This window comes from Geotrypetes seraphini, chromosome 13 (assembly GCF_902459505.1).
Source record: "Geotrypetes seraphini chromosome 13, aGeoSer1.1, whole genome shotgun sequence".
NCBI lineage: Eukaryota > Metazoa > Chordata > Amphibia > Gymnophiona > Dermophiidae > Geotrypetes > Geotrypetes seraphini.
This window is the reverse complement of record NC_047096.1, coordinates 60141145-60164279: the sequence shown is the minus strand read 5'-3', so window position 1 is coordinate 60164279 and position 23135 is coordinate 60141145. Positions and strand designations below refer to the sequence as shown.

Below are 23135 nucleotides of genomic sequence, written 5' to 3'. Positions count from 1 at the left end.
CATTACAGCCCTGTCAAACAGGATTTTGTCCTTGCTTTCCCACAGAACACACTTCTTAGATGGTGAACTATGTGAAATTGATTTTTTATGGCGACAGAGAGGCCATTTTGTTTTCTCTTGATATGAATGCAGCTTTTGAAACCTTTTCTGCTTCGTATCTTGGGTATCGCTCTTCACTGATTCTAGGCCCTGTCACTAAATATCTGTGTTTGCTAACTGACTCCCACGGTATAAAAATTGAGCCCTTTGGGTGCAATATTCAGCCCACGGGCAGCAGCCCTGCTACCTCCCTCGGGCCATGGCAATCCCAAATATTTCAATGCTGGGGTCATATCTAGCCCCGGCACTGAATATCTGGAGCAGTTTGGTGACTCGCACCTAGCCAGCCCAGCCAATTTTCATTGACTGGCTGAATAAGGCAAAACAACCAACAATAGACCTGCCTTTTAGGCAGGTATATCTGTCCACATGCCTCAGCCGACCAACCAATGAAAATCGGTGGTGACCATCTGTCATATGACATAGCCGGTCATTGAGCTAGGCAGCCAGCCTGATATTCAGTAGGAGATAGCCTTAGAGGTGACAAGCTCTGTATCCCTATGACCTTCCTCTGATCCCTCCAGTCCTAGAGGTGATGAGCTCTGTATCTGTATGACCATCTCCTCAATCCCCCCCCATTCCTAGAGGTGACAAGCTCTGTATCCCTATGGCCATCCCCTGAGCCCTTCAGTCCTAGAGGTGATGAGCTCTGTATCCCTATGACCATCCCTCAACCCTCCAGTCCTAGAGATATCAGGCTCTGGATTTTTGTCAGTCTCCTGAAAGAGAGCAGTAAAACTGAATGAATTCATTAGTGAAAGTGTCTTTATTGATGTCATCTGGAAGTCTGTAAATCAGAGATGATCGTTGCAACCTCAGCAGAGGGTCACAGCAGCTGTCGTGTCAGCTCATCGTGGAGCAGAAGGATGAATGTGTCCACGTTCAGTGCTTATGTCCTTTCTCCTCATAGCCAGTGGGGAGTGGGTTAACGTGGGGGTTGTGGAAGAGGGTGTGATTTCCGTCTCCCCAGGGAAAAGGCTGCAAGAGAGAGCACAATTTTATAACACTGATTCCAGTTTCCCTCCCTTGGTCCCAGTGCTGTCCTGCTGTTCTCCTTCCCCATCTTTACCAAGGATCCCAGCAAAGGAGTCAACTTTTCAAAATTATTGGGGGTGCTAAAACCAGCAGAAACAACATCTTCCTGGACACAGTCAAGGAATTTGTTCAATAGAACCCCTTAGCATCTGCATAGCTGGCTCCAATGGATCCCAGGTCCCCTCCTCTCCCTCATTTTTTTTATTTCTAATTATACATCAAATTTTACAAGAATGCATCTTGCTCCATATAACACTGGGAGGAAAAAACAAATCAAGAATATTGAGAATCAATCTTACAATAATACTTTCTTTATCCCCTTCTTGGACCACTATACTGGGGGGATAGTCAAGCAATAATTTATGAGAGAAAAAGAGGAATTTAGTTAAAACAAATAGACTTAATGTATCTAAACAACTGTTTTACTTTCATTATCCCTCATTCCCTAATGATCTTCTTAACATCTAAAAATTCCTTCAGATGATTTGGAGAGAAAAATGTATATTTAACCCCTAAATACCTAACCAAACATTTGCAGGGATATGCTAAAAGAAACGTTGCTCCTAATTTAATAGTCTCTTGACGCATAGAAAGAAATTCTTTCCTCTGTTCTTGAGTGGTTTTAGCGACGTCGGGATAAATCCCTCCTCTCCCTTATAATTTTAATTGTATGGCCAGATAAAATTTAAGCAGTTAGTAAGGAAATTAGGATCGCAATATGCAGCATGATGGTGACTTCACACAGATATGTTATCCATTTAAACTAAGACAGGTCAGTATTATTAACTGCTGTTAGCATTTGTTTAAAATTAAAGGGCTTATTTCCAAAACCCGCCGAGTTCACTTTCGGCAAACAATGAGCTTTAGCTTAGCTTGCGTACCAAGGAGAAAGTGCACATATTTATTTATCCCGTCGTCCTGAAAGAGCCCAGAACGGGTTACAGGAGTACATACACAGAATGGTCAAGATAATACATAGAAGCATGACGGCAGATAAAGGCCAAATGGCCCATCTAGTCTGCCCATCAAATACAGACAAGATATAATAGGAAAGAGTAATACAAGTCAAGGTATAAACATCAGAAATACACTAATTTATAATACAGCTCTCCCTCCGTATTCGCGGGGGTTAGGTGCAGAGCCGGCCCGCGAATATGGAAAAATCGCGCCTAAGTTTTTGGGCCAGCTCTGACCCACCCCTGCCACCCTCCTGTGTCCTCAGACCTTACCTGGCAGTCTAGCGGTGGGACAGGAGCGATCTTCCTATACTCCTGCCCCGTGCAGAGCCGTCATCAAAATGGCTGCCCCGCGTCGCCGCTAGACCACCAGGCGAGGTTCGGGCAGCCTGCAAATAGAAGAAAATAATAATTAAAAAAAAAAAAAATCGCGAATAATCGAATTCGTAAATAGGGAAACCACGAATAGTGAGAGAGAGCTGTACATACTTTGGTGTATTGTGTAGGAGCTATTACCACCATAAATATGCCAGTCTATCTCATGCATATTTATGGTAAATGTCCTAAAAACTCAATGAGACTTATCCCCTCTTTTACTAAGGTGCACTAAGCTTTTTAGCATGTGCTAAACGCTAACACGTGCACCTATAGATCCTATAGATCACATCCTATAGATGGATTAGCAGTTACCGCATGTGTTGATTTAGTGCGTGCCTTTGTAAAAGAGGGCCTTAGTATGCCCTGAGAACTGAGTTGAGAAGGCTTGCTTGACATTTTTTCAATGTTTTCACACTTTCTTTAAAAATTTTGACCCCCACATTGCTGTTTCTTAGTGCCATTTAAATCAATTTTATAAAGGCAAGCATTTAACATCAAGCTTTTACCACAACAAGTGTTTTAAGCTGGTTTTTAAAGTTCTTAGGCATTTTCACTTTCATTATGGTTTTTCAGTATTGCCCTTTAAAACCACAATCTTTTGATGACTCTCTTTTTAGTATTTTTAAGAGGTACCTTGGGGCCCTTTTCCTAAGTTTACGGTACCTAAAAGCACTACCGTGGGATGCGCTCAGGCATCCCGCAGTAGTTTTTGCATATGCTTACTAAAATATATATATTTTTAGCACTGGGGGCAGCTATGTGTCTCAAATACCATGTGGTTATTGCATGCTAACCAATTAGCACATGGTTAGTGGAGGAGCCTTAACCACCTAGACAATAGGGGGCTCATAATCAAAACAGAAAAAAATCTAAAAGCCGGCCTAAATCGGCACTTGGACGATCAGTAACAAAAAACGTCCAAGTGCCAATAATCGAACAGGGTTTTCGACGTATTTAAAAACAACTTAGGCCTATATTATTGTGAATTCATGTATTTTTTTTTTCTTTATTTCCTATTACTGGATTTGAATAATTGTTAGAAATTTTGTCACAATGTATACGTTTGTGATTACATTACATAAACTAATTTCAGTCAAAACAATACAACCACATTTCACGCACTTCAAGGGCTGTGTCGGGGATAAAACCATTCATGGTATACAAACAGAAGCTTCTAGATGCTACAGAAAACTTGGTTGACAATTGTTACCTGACCACTCTGAAGAAGGGACTTGTGTCTGTGTTGTCCCTTGACTGTTTTTATCCAGTTTACATACGAACATAAGAATCGCCATACTGGGACAGACTGAAGTCTATCAAGCCCAGTATTCTGTTTCTAACAGTGACCAACCTCGGTCAAAAGTACCTGGCAGGAGCCCAAATAGTACCATGTCTCCCCAAAAATAAGACACGGTCTTATATTAATTTTGGGTCCAAATAAGGCACTAGGTCTTATTTTCGGGGATGTCTATTTTTTTCATGTTCAATGATCATCTCTTTCTTCCTCTGCTCCACCTCAATTCTTCCTATTTTCTTTCTCTTCCCCCACATGTACAGCATCTTTCCTCCCGTCTCACCCATCCCCTTGTGCAGCATCTTTCTATCCCTCCCATCCCTGGTGCAGCAGAACCATTGTAGCTTCTATCACTCCCTCCTTCCCATCCCTTGTACAGCAGAACCCTTGCAGCTTCTATCACTCCCTTCCTCCCTTTCCCCCATGAAGCATCTTTCTATCCCCCCCTCCACCGCTGTGCAACCCCCCCCCCCCACCGAACCATCCCTCCCTCTATCCAAACTGCAAGACAGAAATAAATACTGTATAACGAACCGGCAGCATCGGCAGGCATTTAGACAGGCTGCTTCATGGCCTTCTATCGCCCGGCTGTTCCTCTGCCTCATCACTGATGACATCATCAGCAACCCGGCAGAGGAACGGCCGGGCGATAGAAGGCCGTGAAGCAGCCTGTCTAGATTGCTGCCGACGCTGCCAGTTTATTATAAAGTTTTTATTTCTGTCTCATGGTTTGGGTTGAGAGGGAAAGATGGGGGTGGGGGGAACACTGCTACTGCCAGCGACTAGGGCTTATTTCGGAGGTAGGGTTTATATTAAGACCTACCTCATAAATCATGCTAAGGCTTATTTTCGGGGAAACACGGTAGCAACATTCCAGAGCTGAGATTGTGATGTCATAATGCTTCATTTCACCAATGCCTAAGAGCCAAACTCATCAGTGATGTCATAATGGCTTGATTGTCCTATACTTGGCTCACATAAGAATTGCCGTACTGGGAAACAGTGAAAGGCCATCAAGGCCAGTATCCTGTTTCCAACAGTGACCACCCAGGTCTCAAGTAGTACAACAGATTGTCCACCATTCCTGGTCCCTTCCCTCCTGCAACCTTTGTGCAGTTGGTTTTCCCTTCCTTGTACCTTGGTGCGAATTCTCAGGTGTTGGTAAGGCACAAACTCTGGAGGTTCTTGAGGGTGATTCTGCTTCTTAAGCCACGCGTTCACCATACAGACCCCGACCCCTGGGAGAGCCACCAGGAAAGAAAGTAACTTCCACATCCGAGCTGAACCCCAGCCACATGAGAAAGAGAAGATTCATATAAGTACATTAATGTGGCCTGATAATAAAGTAAGGGTTACATATATCTTACCAGTTTCAAGTTTTATTTAAAATTTGATACAAACGCTTATCAATATTTCTAAGCAATGTACAATGTACATGTCAAAAACACATATAGATATACCAGACTCAACTAACCCACAAACATGAGGTCAAGTGGAGAAGAACTACAAAGTTTATGGGACAGGAAACAATTAAGGTCCGAACACGAGGGAGGGGGATAAGAGGATGAAAGATAAAAGAAAAAAGGATTTCACTGATTTTAGTGAGAGAAAGCATCTAATAATTGTCAATATTCAATCCATTTGATATCAAAGGCATCCCTGAAGAGAAAACTCTTCAGGGAACTTTTGAATCTGTCTAATATATCCATAAGAACCTAAGAATAGCCTTACTGGGTCAGACCAATGGTCCCATCAAGCCCAATAACCCATTCTCACGGTGGCTAATCCAGGTCCCTAGTACCTGGCAAAACCCAAGGTGTAGCAATAGTCCATTCTACAGATTTAGGGCAAGCAGAGATTTCCCCCATGGACTTTTCCTCTAGGAACTTGTCCAAACCTTTCTTAAAACCAGCTACGCTATCCACTTTTACTACAACCTCTGGCAATGTGTTCCAGAGCTTAACTATTCTCTGAGTGAAAAAATGTTTCCTCCTATCAGTTTTGAAAGTATTTCCCTGTAACTTCATCACAGAAGGTCTATGGAGCTCTGTGGATTTTGAATTCCAACATTACATACTGTTGTGGCCCACCAGGGCATTCAAGCAGCCTTCTGTGTATAAAGGTTGCCTACTCCTTCTCTAGCCAATAGGGACGCTGTCTTCTTTAGGGGCATATAAAGACCATTTCACCTATCTAGGCCTCTTTTTTTTCCTTCTGATGATACACTATAGACATGATCTTTAGTTGACTTTCTCCTCCTTAAGACTAAAGATCCGCTGGGTTTTCTGGAATTCTGTTACTCTTTGTGCTTCTACCCACCAATGTCACACCTTAAAGCTGAAGAAACATTCCACCAGGTTACACAATCACAACCTGCCTCATACATCCTTGACTTGCAGGGAATGACTGAAGCCTTTCACACAATAGACAGTGATTCAGTCCTGACTTCATCTGGACCCCCTTACCTCCTCTTTCTCCTTCACTGTGGTCTCCCTGTGAGACAGAAGCCATTCTTGCCACATTCCATCTATGAGCCAATTGGCCAGTCCTTGCCCACAGGGCCATCTCTGACTGTGTGCAAATGAGAGACTGTGACTAGAAATGGTAAATAAAATTATAGCTATGAGAAAAAATATAGCAAGATCTTAGTGAAGTGAGCCTTCTTGGACTTTTCCAGGCTTCAATGTCACCTTGGTCTCTGCTTCTATCCCTCTGTCCAACCAGACCTCCAGGACTCAGTCCAAAAGATCTCTGTCCAATTGGGAGCTTCTTTCTTACAAGTAAAAAAAGAGTTGTTGACACCGATCCAGGGAGCAAAGTGATCAGGCAGAGTGATCAGACACCTAAGCCAAGCACTAGAGGTCTCTTATGTTCCTGGGGGAATCCTCCACACACACTTTTAAAATTCTGCATGCAATATGTGTCAAAATATGTAGTACAATATGACCAATTCTTGATCAGTAATAAAACTTCTAAACAGAAAAGTTCTTAGTCAGGCACAGTTGCTGGTGCACATTTTCACCACGAGTAAATTAATAGTGCACCACAGTTATGGCTTCTGGCTTTCAGCAGATTGTATTTAGCAAGTCACTGAGTTCCAGGGGAGCTCTGAACTGCAGGCAGTGCTGACTTCTTGCAGCTGTTAATACTTGTGACACCACAGCTGACAGCAGCTGAAATAAGTCTATATTGCCTGTTACGTCTCATGGGCTCCGCAAATTGCTATAAGCCTTAACTATAAGGCAGTAGATCACACTCCCTCCCACGTCGACACTCTCTTCCCCCCCCCTTAACATTCTTCTCATCTCAAATTCCCCTCCTCACTACTTGCCTCCCCGAGTTCTTCTTTGCCCCCGTGCCACATGCCTCTTAAACCCAATCACCCAAGGTTATCTCCCCTCCTGCTGTTCCAACTCTTGCATCCTTTGTTCCCCTTTCCTCTGGCTCATCGCCCCTCCCACAAATGTCCCCTTACTCCCTGATGTTCCAGCTTAGGGTTACTATATTTGTGAAGACAAAAAAAAGAGGACATAAGACCCCCGTCCATAGCCCCCTCCCACCCATTTCCTTGCTCCCCTTTACTATCCTCTGTACCTTCTAATCCCCTTAAATGACATCTCACCTGAAATTATAGACAACCTCTCACACACAATGATAGAAATCGAAAAATGGACCACCAATTTCAAACTGAAATTAAACGCAGAAAAAACAAAAATCTTCTTGGCAAGCCCCAATGACGAGAACATTATTAAAAATAAACGGCCACGAATATGCGATTTCCAAAGCCATAAAAATTCTGGGTATCACACTAGACAAGCACTTGACCATGGCTGACCACACAAACTTAACAGTGAAGAAATGCTTTTATACACTATGGAAGCTAAGGACTATTAAAAAAATACTTTGACACAACATCCTTCAGGTTACTGGTGCAATCCTATCCACCCTGGACTACTGTAACATCATCTACCTGGGTATCCCACAAAAAACAATAAAGAAGCTGAGATTAGTAAAAAAAAAACCTGCAGTTCGCTTAATCTTCGGACTGAGAAAAACAGACCACATTAGCCCATACTACAAAGAACTGCACTGGCTACCAATGGAAGCGCAAATACAGTTCAAATTTGCATACATCTGCTTCAAACAAATCTGGGGCCTAGCACCTTCCTACCTGTGAACACACTTCACTCTACACAACCCCACACAAACAACCAGAAACAAAAACATCTTCGCCTATCCTAAAATCACTGGCTGCAAATGCAAATCCTTCCTTGACAGAACCTTCATGTTCCAAGCTAACAGACAACAATTCTGGCTGGGAAACTACATAAATAAAACCAGACAGACCTACAACGCATTCCGAAAATCAATCAAAACCACTCTGTTTGACAAATTCATCACCTAAACAGACCGACCTTCGCTCTACGCTTTTTTCCCCTACAAACCCGAAACAATCTCTCAGGCAATCCCAACCCCACTTACATTCCCTCCCCCCCCCCTTTCTTCTGCAACATTCCCCTCACACATTTGTAATTCGCTAAATGTCCAGCCTTCTTTCGATGTGAACTGCCTAGAAGTCGTCTGACTATGTTGGTATAGAAAAATAAAGTTATTATTATTATATATTATTACTAGTGTTTTAGCCCATTACATTAACGGGTGCTAGAGTAGATGTCTGTCCGGTTTTGTTTTGTTTTATTTGTGTCTCTCCTTGGACGCTGTCTGTCTGTCATTCTTTCTGTCTGTGTCTCTCCCTGGCCCCCTGTCTCTCTATCTTTATTTCTAACTCTATCCTCTTCCCTCAATCCTACATGTGCCCTTTTTTCTTTCTCCTCTCCACTTCCTTCCAACGTCTGCTCCCCCTGTCCCCCACACTTCCATTCAGTGTCTGTCTCCCTCTCTCTACCCCTTCCATCTACTGTTCACCCTCTGTCTTGCCCCTTCCATTCACTGCTCTCTCTCTCTCTCCTCTTTCCATACAGTGTCCGCCCTCTCTCTCTCTCTGTTCCACATGGCATCTCCTCCTTCCTTTCCCCCTGCCTTTTCCCTTGGTCCGTTGACCTGCACTGGAAGCCACCTCTCTGCAATGACTTCTGTTCTCACATAGGCAAGACCTGCAGAGGTGGATTCTGGGACAGGCCGACGGCAGCATGTTCACCTCGTTGTCACTGCCAGCTGCCTGAAGATCCAATTGCAGTGGCCGGGAAGGAGATAGGTGGGGGGAATCGGGACAGCCAGCTAAACCCAGACAGATTCCCCCATTTGAAAAAAAGCATTTGTACACCCAGACATATGGTAACCCTGCTACAGCTCTTCCATCCTTTATCCCAATTTCCTGCAGCGCATCTCCTCTCCTGCACATGTCCCCCTCTGTTTGGTGCTATTCCCCAGGTTGTCTTTTTTCAACATCAAGTGTGTAGACCAAAGGACTCAGGCACTGCACACTGCAAATAAAATCAATATAAAAAGCTCATTCTTCCGGCTTCCTGATGTAGCGTAGCGAAACACAGACTGTGTTGGAGCCGTGAACTGACCTTTTCAGATAAGTGGTCTAGTGTTAAACAACTTTTGTAGAGCCATAACATTTGCCACTCCAGTAGAAGCAAGAATCCTTGCTCCATGCAATGTGTTAAGATTAAAATTCAAGCACCTTTCCAGCGACATTGTACTGCTGCTGTGGTGCCTTGTTGAAGAGCTTATGAGCACATTTAAATATTTAAAAGCCTTTAAATGTTATATGAAGATACTATTGGAGAAACTTGCCCAATATTGATGAGGGGTTTTTTTTGTGTTTTGTTCTATTTTGAAAGTATTGCCCCCTCAAGTGGACTGTAATTTAAAATCCCCGGTCTGTTTGGATAAAAGATGGATGTAGGGCAGAAAGTGAGGGAGAGAAAAACAGCAAATGGATAAGAAGGCCCTGGAAACAAGAGCAGAGACAGAAGGAAGTGAAACCAGAGACTGGGGAAAGATGAGTAGAGAAATAAAATCACCAGTCAATAAAGGTAGGAAAAGTGACTTTATTTTCAATTTTAGAGGTTGAAATGTGTTAGTTTTCAGAATTTACATCTGCTGTCAATATTTTGCACTGTTAGAAAGAAATATTTCTTCCTTATTTCTCTGGTGTTGTACTGCAAGCAGATTCTGACATGTTAGGGTTTTGTTTGTGTATATTTGGACTTTTAGTTTGTGGTCCTGTATTTGCATAGAGTTTATCTGTGTTTTGCACCTATGACCAAGGCCAGGTGTTCTGGTAGGAATGAATGACTTGAAGCGTTATTGATGTCATGGCCCCAAGTTTGTCCAGGTTTTGGAAGGCCCTGAGCTCTGGGCCGCATCTTGAGGCCCTCTATGCATGCGTGGATATTGATGTGATGTCATCACACACATCCGCCCATGAGTGTGATGTCATCATGTCAATGTCCATGCATGCGTGGAGACCCTCTAAACACAGTCCAGAGCTTGGGGAAGGAAACACGATGTTTGTGTAAGGGTGGGGGCAGAATGGGGCGAGGCCATATGTCCCTTTTTTTTTTTTTTTTAAGAGGAAATCAGGTAACCGTAGTTGCCAGGTGTGCGGTTTTGTCGCCCAATTGGCCTCCTTTGGAACGCTGGTTGTGGGAAATTTTTAGTACATGCTGGTTGTGGATTTTTTGGACTGGTTTTAGATTTTCATGTGGTAATTTGGGCTGCATCATGGCACAACTGGTGTTGGATGGGAAGGAGAAGGAAAGCTGCATATTTGTTGGTGGGCGATCTCATGAGTTTGACAATAGAATGGAGTGGAAGGGTTTGAGGGAGAGGTGCTGGATCATATACAAGGAAGAGAGCCGAAGCAAGAGGGAGGGATGGGAGACCACAGGGAGGGAAGATCAGTTTTCCCCCCTCCCCCCCAGTGCACAATTTGTTATAGGTTTGGACAAGTTTCTGGAGGAAAAGTCCATAGTCTGTTATTGGGGAAGACATGAGGGAAGCCACTGTTTGCTCTGACTCGGTAGCATGGAATGTTGCTACTCTTTGGGATTCCAGAATCTTGCTATTCTTTAGGATTCTGAATGGAATGTTGTTACTCCTTGGGTTTTGGCCAGGTACTAGTGACCTGGATTGGCCACCGTGAGAATGGGCTACTGGGCTTGATGGACCATTGGTCTGACACAGTAAGGCTGTTCTTATGTTCTTATGAGAGGTATGGTGCAGGAGATTCATGAAGAGGCTGTGGATGGTTAGGGTTACCATATTTGTCTCCTGATCCTGCCCCAGCCCCGCCCAGTTTGCATCTACCCTTCTGCCAAGCTCCGCCCCCACAAAGCCTTCCTAATGAGCTCCAGCCGCGTCTGGAGGGCCTGGAGCATGCGCGGATGTGTGCTCAGAGACCCTTCAGAAGTGGCCGGAGCTCGTTGGGGCTTTTCAACACATGAACAAATGCTGAAATTTGGAAAGTCCGTTCAGGAGCCCAGACAGTCCTCTAAAAAGAGGACATGTCCAGGGTTTCCTGGACGTCTGATAATCTATGGATTGGAATGCATTGGAAAAGTATGGAATCCAATTAAAGCAAAACTTAAATAACCTCATAACTGGAGTGAGCTTTAACTTCAGCTTTAGAGGTTGGGAAGTAAGATAACACTGGCCCTACACAAACCTCACTTGGGCTGCAATCAGCTTTGACGTTTCTTCCCGGGACTTCCACTAGGGGTCTCTGTTGCTTCTGCCGTGAGCAGGCGAGCTGACTGGCCAGAGCGTCTCTTCCGCAAAATGGCGGCTCCCAGGGTTTGCAGTCGCCTCGGCGGCTCTTTGTCCCTCGGGGCCGGTTTTTAGCGGGGTAGGGGGGGGAGGAAGGGCGATGGCCTTTGCAAATGAGTCGGCGTGTCTGCTGCGCCTGCGGGTCGGTGGTATGTATGGCGGCAACAGCTTAAGGAGCGGCCCCGGGGGGAGGGGAGGGGAGGGGAGGGGGAATTAAAGCCCAGGCTGGCTCGAGGACACATCCCAGGCGATCGCGCTGCGGTTTTGCTTTCCAGGCAAGCTGTACAGCTCGGGGGAGGGTTGGGGTTGGGTTTGCGGAAGCTTTGCTGGCGCTGTCAACTTTTGCAGCATCGTTCCATCGGAAGTCTGCGGGAAAATGACTTTTCAGCAAAGTTTTGCGTCATTGCCTGTGCAGTTGGTGCCAGCTGGCCTCCACGTGTCTGGTGCTGATCTGCATCTAGATGTGCCCCCCCCCCCTCCTTTAGCTGATAGAGGGAAGTGAGATATTCCTGTTTGGGTAACATTAATACAGCATGTTTTTCTCTACCACCTCCCCCAACACACCCCAGAGTTAGTAATTACAGCGCATTTCTCTAAAATTGATCAAAACAGGAAACTTTTGTTTTTTCAGAATTTTCCAAGCAGTCAGATTGTAAAACTTTTATGTCCTCATTGATGGACCTGGTATGAAAGATGGCTAGAACATGGAGCTACTAGGGAGAATTCCTGCTGCATCTGGGCTCCAGCCCCACTGCCTGTCCCTGCCTTGGGAGGTTTAGTAAGTGTTTTAAGTTTCTTGACATCCCCATCCCCCTTTCTCCCAGTCATTCAGCTGTGATTGAATTAAAAAAATCAAAATAACACACTTCCATCTGCTCTGCTATCAAATAACAAGCACGCCAGCAGCCAGCCTTGAAGTATGTCTTTCTGCATGGTTTTTTCCTGAAACGTTTGAGCTCTAAAACTCATTTGTAACCTCTTTGAATGAACAATGTAAAAAGTGGCTTTGTTGGAAGGAAGATTTACAGCTGAGTTTTGGAGAAGCTAGCCTACTTAGGAGGAAAAAAGCAGCAGGGTGATGTTTGCCTTTTCATTTTAGTTTTTTTGCTTAAGATTTTTTGAAAATATGTATTAATTTTATAAAACGTAGCCCTTTTAGTTACTAATAGAGAGCTGCATGGGAGCAAGGTTTGCCGGACTCCCACAGGAATCTCAGGATGGACGCAAGTCCTACAGGGTTCCCCCGGAACTGTACTGCCCTCTCCTCACTGATCGGGGGCAGAACTGGGAAGTTGCACTTCCCAGTTGCCATGCACGTGCAACCTCCAGTCCCGCCCCCCTGATACAGTTATTTCTTTCTTTTTGCAGGGATGGGTTAGATTCCAACTGGGACATAAGAATAGCAATACTGGGTTGTCATGACTCCACCCCCACACTTCCCCAGTGGTCAATGACTCCTCCCCCCTCCTCCCCCAAAGATGTAAAAGAACAGTACATACCTGTCTCTAACATCTGGTATAGCAAATCCAAGTAGAGCAGCAAGCAGGTGTGTGGAGTAGCTTGGTGGGTGGTTTAGCAAGCCATGGAGAGGGTGACCCAGGTTCATATATAAACCTACCTGCTACATTTATGGTGGAAAGTGTGAACCCACCAAAAACCTACCATACTGCCATTTAGGTGACACCTGCAGCTTTAAGGGCTATTAGGGTGGTAGACAGGTGGGTATAGTAGGTTTTGGAAGGCTCAACATATATTATAAGGGGTTTATGGTGAGATGTACATCTGGCATCCTTTATATGACGTTCACAGCAATGCCCCCTAAGGTGCCCAATTGCTCTGCTGGCATGTATATGTGGCCAGTGTAGTATAAATGGTGGCCCTGCATACTTCCAAATAGCTTGGACATTTTTCTCTTCAAAAATGTTTGAAAAAGTTGGAGTTCTAACGGCCAAGACAACGAGAGGTGATTATTATTATTATTTTTTTTTTTTTTAAGACATCTAGCGGTTTTGAAAATGGATGTTTTCACCTCCCGATTTTTGGACGCATTTCTCAAGACGTTCAGATCGGACTTGGACACGCTATTGAAAATGGCCCTCTAAGCTCTTAAGTAACAGTACTTATAGGATGCTATAGGGAGGGGGGAGTTAAATCGCCTTACTGGGTCAGACCAATGGTCCATCAAGCCCAGTAGCCCGTTCTCACAGTGGCCAATCCAGGTCCCTAGTACCTGGCCAAAATTCAGAGAATAGCAACATTCCATGCTTCCGATCCAGGGCAAGCAGTAAGCCACTATCATGTCTTCCATTTTCTGTTTGCCCTTATTTCCTGGAGGATATTTTACATAAAGGTGATAACTACAGAAACTTTTTGAAGCAAATACAGTAATCTCTCTCATTTTAACAAATACTTTACCTTTTGATCAAAATAATGTCGCCATCATCCAGTTAGATATTAATATTGTCTTTATTTGTATTTCGCTCACCCGTGTTTCTCTGTTACCACTTCATTCCTGTAAAAGTAGCTGGAGAGCAAGCATGTGTTGGAAAGAGAAATTGGGGGACAGAGGAGGCATCCATTAACACCTCTATTTTGGAAACTTTGTTTATTTGCATATAAACCCATTCCCATGATAAGTTTCTGAGACATACTCTACCAAGACATAGCTTTATTTTCATTTTCTCAGAGTGTGAACTGCTGCTCTTTACTTTATAGGTCCCAGTTGGGAGGATTATGAAAAAGCCCCAAGTGGCCTCATCAACACACATAATAGATATTTAAGATGTATAGCCTCCAGGCATTCTGAATGTGGAATGCACAATTTCCTGGTTTTTTTAATGTATTGTATTCTGAGGCAGTTAGTTATGTTATTGTTATTTTCATAAGCTTATTTCTGGCTACAATGAGTTGTGGATGCCTTTATGCACGTTTCTGTGTTTTCATTGGCTATAGATTTTTAAAACGGCAAAGTAGTGAGATGCTGTTTGATCAGGCCCTCTGGCCCCAGCAATTCCTTTTGGATTTCTGAAGATCGATCCAGATCCTTAAGGGTAACATTGTAAGTCCGAGTGCCAGATGCACAAAACTCACCGTGCAGGCGTTTAATGATCATCACCAAACTGGTTTAGCAATGAAGTATTGCATTTATCAGTGCCCAAAACAACAAATCAGTCTTTTCTGTGGTTTGTAGCAGTCTCTGATAATCGTATGTAAATACATTACAATGAGCTCATCATTATTAAAATGAGCACTCCGATCGATGCCCACATGATGCACAAAATGAAGCACCAGCCTTTAAAGCTTCTCTTTTGTTCCCCCCTTCGAGGTTCCAGCAGGTCCTTTTGGCCGCATAATGCCCCCTTCCTGACGACGCTGTTGCGAAACACGAGTCGAAGGGAGGCCAGCTGCTAACAGAACACGGGGGTTATTTAGAGCGTTCATATCTCACTGCACCGAATGAATTGATTTCAACGGTGTACCACTGCTGTTGATCTGCCTCCAATCTAGAGTTTTCACTGCCTTAATCAGATAAATAAAGATAGTAAATTTGTTTAATGGCATATTATAAGTATACATATTGTTTTTTGGATGGCAGCAAGTGGGACTTTATAGTGCAATGATGGCCTCTTATTACAACCAGCATTGGTACATTTGATGGTACTTCTGCACTTTTTGGTTGGTGACAGCACTTTATGGCATTTTTTGCAGTACCTGAAAAGCACTCTTGCACTTTATTAGGACATTTTATATATTTGTATTTATTTATTTAAACTTGTGGAGATTTTTTTTGATTATTTATGGTTCAACACAAGTTATTATAGTAGTTGCTCCTTGATTTTTTTTTTTAGTATTTCGGAAATATTCCAGAACTGATTAAAAATAACATGTCTAGCTATATTCCGCAACGATCCTTGCGTTCTGAGAATTTGGCCCTGCTTAAGGCGACTGAATCCAAGGTTGGTTGATACTGGGGGAAAAAAACCTCTTTGGTAGGACAGAAGTATGTTTACTTAAAACCCTGCTATTTGTTGATGCTTTCTTTTAGTCATACTTTTTATGGTCCTGAGCTATGATATTAATCCGCTTTCACGACATCTTATTAACTTTTTGTTATTTTAAGCTTTGTTTTTAGGTAAATTCATGATGGTACTTTTTAGCTATAAATTTTAAAATTTCTTTGTATGTTTAGCTTATGTGTTAAGATTATGTATGTACATTTTGTTAACTGCTTAGTTGTAAACGGTATAAAATTTTTTAGAATAAATAAATAAATCCCTCCCTCTTGCATCCCTTTCCATCTATCCCACCCTTCTCTCTCTGCCACAACATTCAATATTTCTCCCTCTCTCCTCTCCACCACCATGTCCATCAATTCTCCCAAAGAGCTGCAATGGGTAGAGAAGGGGGTTTGAAATATTCCAGGTCTCTCACTCTCTTCCCTCTCTTCTTTCTCCCCTACAACCCCTCACAGGTTCCCCCCCCCCCAACCCAGAGTCAAGGCTTTCTCTCCCCTCTCCAGGCCCCAACCCTTTTTGCTCCCTCCCAACCCACGATTTCCTCTCCCCCTCCCCCCAGGTCCAGCAGGGGGATCTTGAGGGCAGGAGCATGACCCTCTCATGGCAGCACAACCTTACAATACCCCACCCCCTCCACTCTGCTATATTTGGGTCACGTCCACCGCCCTCTCTGGGCCTACCGTGGTCCAGCGGGGGTCTTCGTGGTAGGAGCACAGCTCTTTGGCTCTTGCCTCCTCGCTGCTTCCTTCCAAAATGGCTGCCATGAGCTTTTGCGGGTTCTCGTTCCATTTCTTGTAGTACCGTGAGAGGTTGCGGCAGCCATTTTAGAAGGGAGCAGCGAGGAGGCAGGAGCGAAAGGGCCTTGCTCCTACCATGAAGATCTCTGCTAGACCACCAGGTACTTTGGTAGGTCTGGGGGGCCTTGGGAGAAGAACAGAGATCCTGCTCTAGCCCATGCAACATCTCTTCCCTCCCTCCCCACACATCCTCCCAACATGTGCAGAATCTCTTTCCCTCCCTTCCCATCCACCCCGAACCCATGCAATCTTACCAGCCTTTCTGTTCAGACTGACAGCTGCGTTCCTTCACTTCTCCGCGCCGCGCTACCGCAGCCGACTTGGAAGTCTTGTCGGAGGCAGGCTTCCAGATCAGCTGCCGGTAATGTGGAGGTACAAAGGAACACTGCCGTCGGCCTGAAAAGAACACACAAATGCAGCTACATAGGACCCGATGCTGGAAGAAGGTAGTATACCTGCGGGATCCTCGATCAAAGATAACCCATACTTGCAAGTGTGGAGGGGATTCCCGCTGCCCCTGTTCTTGTGCAGCTCTCTACATAGATATGCTATGTCAATTGGCTTTGGTTTTTTTACATGTTTACTTTTAACACCTCAAAAATAATAGATCAGTGAGGCAAGATTTCCTTTGACCCATTAAATCATGTTTATCTCTTCTGCAAATTTGTTCTTTATAATAGTTTCCTACCGTTTGGTTTAGCACGACATTAGGCTTATTGGTCAGTAGTTTCTGGGATCACCTCAGAGCTCTTTTTTAATAAACAGTATCCTCCGATATCTGAATGCCATATTATTAATTTGTACCTTATCATCAAAAATAATGTCTGAAATTCCATTTAAGAGCTCTTTCAGAACTCTAGGGTGTATACCATTTGGTCCAGGTGATTTACTATGATTTTTTTAAATTTATTACTACTACTTTTTAGGGTTTATTTACCACCTTTTTGAAGAAACTCACTCGAGGTGGTGTACAGCAAGAATAGGGCAAACACAGCTAATAGACAATCGCAGCGGTAAAAATATTCAAATAACAATACAAGGTATGGCATGGTATATGCTAAATGAGTGTCAACATAATATGCAATAGAACATTTGCATAGATATCGCAGAGTGTAAGCAAAGGTGGATATAGATAAGATTTAGAAAATAAAGGGATTGATTTAAAGGAAGTTGCGCATGAAGTCAGAAAATGAGGCCTTCCATTAAAGGCCAAGCTCTCGCCTGCTTCCCAAAGTTGAGAGAGTCGTGTTAAGTGAAGCCTTTCAGCGAGTGCATTCCAGAGTGCCCTGTTACATCTTCCATGTTCACTGTGATTTGTTTCAGTTCCTCTGAATCATCGCCATTAAATGCCATTTCTAGCATGGGTATCTTCCCACCATCCTCCTCAATAAAAATTGGGAATCCAATCTATGACCCTCTGCAAGGCAGGTAGGCTCTGAGATTTATTTATTTTTTTTGATATATAAAACGAACGGTGTGATTGTAGATACAAATGCATACCTTTTTTTTTAATTCTAAGCAAAACTGTTAAAAGAGAAGCATGTGGTCCTAATTCACAGACTGCAAGACAGATCTCTTCTTGTATTGTTAATCTAATTTAACATTAGCTTTTCTCCAATAGCATCCCCTGGAGGAGAGAAAGTAGTGGCTAGAGCATTGGGTTGAAAAGCCAGGGTTCAGTTCCCACATCTACCATAGACACTCTCTTTCTGAACTGGTTAAGTCATTTTAGCTTTCATTTCCCTAGGTACCCACTCAGGCTGTAAGTTCCTCTGAGCAGGAAGATTTTATCACCACTATACAGCACTGCATACATCTGGTAACATTACATCATTTTCCCCTAAGATCTTCTTCCCCCTCCACTGTGTACACTTCTCTTTTCTGCTTTCCCCAGACCAGGGGTAGGCAATTCCGGTCCTCGAGAGCCAGAGCCAGGTCAGATTTTCAGGATATCCACAATGAATATGTATGAGATGGATTTGCATGCACTGTCTCCTTGAGATGCAAATCTATCTCATGCATATTTATTGTAGATATCCTGAAAACCTGACCTGGCTCCAGCTCTGGCTCTCAAGGACCGGAATTACCTACCCCTGCCCCAGACCAATGGATGTCGACTCATAGCACTCCAGTTTTTCATCACCTGTCCAGCTTTCTTAGTACTGGTTGGCTTCTGGCATCGTACCCGTTCAAATCTTCTTACAGTCCAGTTCAACCAGGTTTTCCCATAAACCAAGAATGGGAGAAAAGCGTTGGTAAATAAGGGTCCCGGTCCTTTTGATTTTACTTAAAGGTTTGACATTTGCATTTTCTTTAAACAGAACTAGGAGATATATATATTTTTTCACTACCTCCCCTCCTCTTGTATCAAATTTTAATTTAATTAAAGCTTCATACTTGCTCTTGTTATATTGTAATCTAGGCACACTTGTGTTTTTTTCTTCCTTTCTTTCAACTGTATTTTAATTGTAAACTGCTTAGATAAGCATTTTATTTGCAGTATAGTAAATAAACTTTTACTGTTATCCTAGTACAGGGGCTCTCAACCCAGTCCTCGGACACACCCAGCCAGTCAGGTTTTCAGGATACCCCAACTGAGAGAAGTTTCCAAACAATGGAGGCAATGCATGCAAATTTATCTCATGCAGGTTCATTGTGGATATCTCGAAAACCTTGACTTAGTCGAGTGCATCTCAAGCACTGGGTTGAGAGCCCCTGTATTAGGATAACAGTTCAAGTTTGTTTACTCTACCACAAATAAAATGCTTATCTAAGTGGTTTACAATGAAAATATGGTTGAAAGAAGGGAAGAAAAAAGCACAAGGGTGCCTAGACTACAATATAAGAAAAGCAAGTTTGAAGCATTAAAATCTGATACAAGAGGAGGGGAGGTAGTGAAAAAAAATGACAATACAGTGAGGAAGTAATTTGCTACAGTGGATCCTGGGATAGCACATAAAGAGGGGGTTAAAGAGGAAATCATTCATCATGTTGGTTCAGGGGAAAATACTTGTAAGAAAAAAAATGGGCCTTAAGTTTGGCTTTAGTCTGTAGGAAGGACAGTTCAGTATGAAGGGAGAGTGGGATATTCTGCCAAAGGGTGAGGAAAAACACAAAAAAGAGGAGGTTCTAGCAAGATATGAATGGACTTTAAGGTACACTGGAATGGCTAGGAGGTGCTGATTGGAAAATCATGAAAAATGCATAGGAGAGAGGTGGTGACGGAGTTCAAAAAAGCGTGGGATGAACACAGAGGATCTAGAATCAGAAAATAATAGTAAATATTGAAAACTAAGGCCAGTGCTGGGCAGACTTGCACGGTCTGTGTCTGTATATGGCCTTTTGGTGGAGGATGGGCAGGGGAGGGCTTCATTGGCTGGGAGGGTGTAGATGGACTGGAGTGAGCTTTGACGGAGACTTCAGTAATTGGAACCTAAGAATAGTACCGGGAAGAACTTTGGATTCTTGCCCAGAAATAACTAAGAAGGGAAAAAAAACCCCAACAAATTTTTAGATTGAATCAGGTTGGGCAGACTAGATGGACCGTTCGGGTCTTTATCTGCCGTCATCTACTATGTATGAGATGTCAGAAAAGGAATACTAGCGTGGAGAATTTGGAAAGTGAGAATAAGCATTTTAAAGCAAATTTGATACTGAATGGGCAGTGTTCAGAATGCAGTAATGGGGCAACGCTGTCAAATTTTCTAGCAGCATTTTGAATAATTTGTAGGCAACTTAGTTAATATTGATAGAGACTGTGGAAAAGAGTTACAAGAAAGTACAGAGGGCTTATAAAAGAGATTGTGCCAAGCAAGATTTTTGTGAGAATGAAGAACTTTTTAATTATGATGGAGATGGACGGGGCAGTGAAAGGGACGGTGGTCTGGTGACGGGGACAGATTTTTTTTTTTCCCCCTTGTCATTCTCTAATATGATTCTTAAGTGTTAGCCTGTTGTCAAGTGACTCCCAGGAATCTAGGTTTCATCTTTAAATGGGATCAGTGTCCCAAAGATGGAGAGTCCGAGAATTAGATTGGCGGAACCCATCAAAGGGAAGAGTGTGGCAACAGTCTTTTGAGTTCAATTTTAGCTGATGAGATTTATTTATTTATTTTATTTATTTATATCCTAAGCGCTTTTACATTCAGGTACTTTATCATATTTCCCTATCTGTCCCAGCGGGCTCAAAACTCTTATCTAGCGTACCTGCGGCAATGAGAGAATTAATTGACTTGCCCAGGGTCACAGGAGCAGCGAGGGATTTGAACCCACAACCTCAGGTTACTGAGACTGCAGCTCTAACCACTGTGCCACACACTCCCCCAGTCTGCTATCTTGGTACGTTTGTGAGAAATATCTGCAGTCGGGGAAGAATCTCTAGTTTCCAAGAGAAAGAGAAATTGAACCTTTTTAAGTATATATTTAAAAAATGTAATGTTGAGCTTTTGCAATAGGGTGAAAAAGAAAGGTAACCTAGGAATGAGGTCAGTGACTGCAATTGAATGGAAAACTATTGTAATCCAGGGAAAATGACAGCTTGTCTCTCTCTTAACTCTGCATATCTTGTAGACACCTCTAAGTCCCCTTCCAACTACTAGCAGAACTCTTGTCGTTTTTAACATTCCATCACAGGCAGAGTTATTCATACCATTGCAGGATTGCATATTACTACCTTTGACAGTGTTCCACACAGACATCTAATAAATAAACTGAGTGCCCTCCAAAGTGACGGACAGGGTCATAAACTGGTTGAGTGGAAGGCGACAGAGGGTAGTGGTCACTAGAGATAGTTCTGAGAAAAGGGATGTTACCAGTGGTGTGCCTCAAGGTTCTGTTTTTGGGCCTGTTCTTTTTAACATTTGTATAAGCAATATTTCATGCTGAAGGGCTGTCAGGTAAGATTTGCCTCTTTGCGGATGATGCCAAAATCTGCAACAGAGTAGACATCCCGGATGGTGTGAATAACATGAAGAAAGACCTAGTGAAGTTTGAAGAATGGTCTGAAATTTGGCAGCTAAAATTTAATGCTAAGTTGCTAGGTCATGCATTTGGGCTACAAAAACCTGAGGGAACGGTACAGTTTAGAGGTGAAGGACTTATGTGCATGACGGAAGAACGGGACTTGGGTCTGATTGTATGTGATGATCTTAAAGTGACCAGATAGGTTGAATAGGTGATGGCGAAAGGTAGACGGATGCTAGGTTGCATAGGGAGAGGTATTGCCAATGGGAAAAAGGAGGTATTGATGCCCCTGTGGAAGACTCTGGTGAGACCTCATTTAGAATATTGTGTACAATTCTGAAGACCGCACCTTCAAAAAGATATAAAAAGAATGGAGTCGGTCCAGAGGAAGGTTACTAAAACGGTACATGGTCTTCGTCAAAGATCTCAATATGTATACTTAGAGAGGAGATATGATAGTCATTTAAATACCTACATGGTATAAATGCGCATGAGTCGAGTCTTTCATTTTAAATGAAGATCTGAAATGAAAGGGCATAGGATGAAGTTAAGAGGTGATAGGCTCAGGAATAATCTAAGGAAATACTTTTTTACAAAAAGGGTGGTAGATACGTGGAACAGTCTCCCAGAAGAGGTGGGGAGACAAAGACTGTGTCTGAATTCAAGAAAGTGTGGGATCTCTTAGAGGAAGAGAGAATGGTTACTGCGGATGAGTAGACTGGATGGGCCATTTGGTCTTAATCTGCCATCATGTTTCTGTTTCTCTTATGGCGACCCAATCCCTACATCTCTCCTTTAAACAAGCTCGTATAGCCTTACTACATGGCTTTTCCCGAATTCATGGAAACATTCATACCTGTGGCCCAAAATGAAAGAATACAAAATCAGATCCTTCAGACTCCAGCAACTACTGTCCCACAGCAAACTTGACATTCCTGTCCAAAATAGCTACAACTGGAAGATTTTGTGACCAAATCAAATATTCTACACCCACATCAAACAGCTTTCCAATTTCATCCCAGTTCTAAAATGGCTCTGATCGAAATTACAACATTCATTTACAAAGTCCTATATCGGTCTAAAAATGTTCTTATGCTACCCTTAGATCTTTCTGTTGCTTTCAATAGTATCAATCACACTCTCGCACCATTTTCACCACATAGGTCTCAAAAGATCTGGCAGTTGACTGGTTCACTTCCTATCTCACAAGTCATTCGTATGCACCTCCTGCTCTACCTTACAATACAGATCAGGAGTTCCACAGGGCTCCATTTTGTCACCTTTCCTATTTAATTTATTTCTAGCACCCTTCCTCACCCTAGGGCAGGGGTAGTCAATTCTGGTCATCGAGAGCCGGAGCCAGATCAGGTTTTCAGGATATCCACAATAAATATGCATGAGATAGATTTGCATCTAAAGGAGGCAGTGCATGCAAATCCATCTCGTACATATTCATTGTGGATATCCTGAAAACCTGACCTGACTCCGGCTCTCAAGGACCAGAATTGCCTACTCCTGCCCTAGGGCAATCACTTGGCTTTACTATGCTCATCTATGCAGACAATATCCTGATCCTCTATAAACTCGACACAAGTTCCCTACAAGAAATTGACACAATCAATAAGGATCTAACGTATATCACAGGGATCTCAAAGTCTCTCCTCGAGGGCCGCAATCCAGTTGGGTTTTCAGGATTTCCCCAATGAATATGCATTGAAAGCAGTGCATGCACATAGATCTCATGCATATTCATTGGGGAAATCCTGAAAACCCGTCTGGATTGCGGCCCTCGAGGAGGAACTTTGAGACCCCTGGTATATCGCAACATGGCTGCAAAATCACAAGCGGAAACTGAATC

The 23135-nt window shown here is 43.2% G+C and overlaps 2 protein-coding genes across 11 annotated transcripts in view; one reads left to right on the top strand and one right to left on the bottom strand.

Moving 5' to 3' along the window:
* Window positions 1-23135, top strand: part of C13H17orf113 (chromosome 13 C17orf113 homolog) — a 133854-nt gene that overhangs the window by 54223 nt on the left and 56496 nt on the right. For 2 of the 10 annotated variants that reach the window (XM_033918120.1, XM_033918115.1), the window contains exons 1-2: window positions 12142-12280; window positions 17639-17743. The exons of 4 other annotated variants lie outside the window; for them this stretch is intronic. In XM_033918120.1, coding sequence (XP_033774011.1) covers window positions 17725-17743 — 19 coding nt within the window. In that variant the 5' untranslated portion in view covers window positions 12142-12280; window positions 17639-17724. Of the gene's footprint in view, window positions 1-9748; window positions 9768-11154; window positions 11296-11495; window positions 11652-12133; window positions 12281-17638; window positions 17744-23135 lie in introns of those variants that run through there. 4 more of the 10 variants (XM_033918112.1, XM_033918111.1, XM_033918114.1 and 1 more) reach the window with 4 other exon arrangements.
* LOC117347328 (cytochrome c oxidase subunit 6A, mitochondrial-like) lies at window positions 850-6493 on the bottom strand. The gene is made up of 3 exons (XM_033918122.1): window positions 6228-6493; window positions 4900-5042; window positions 850-1077 (listed from the first exon to the last, which is right to left on the bottom strand). The coding sequence occupies exons 1-3, from the start codon at window positions 6325-6327 to the stop codon at window positions 982-984; spliced, it is 339 nt and encodes a 112-aa protein (XP_033774013.1). The 5' UTR covers window positions 6328-6493; the 3' UTR covers window positions 850-981.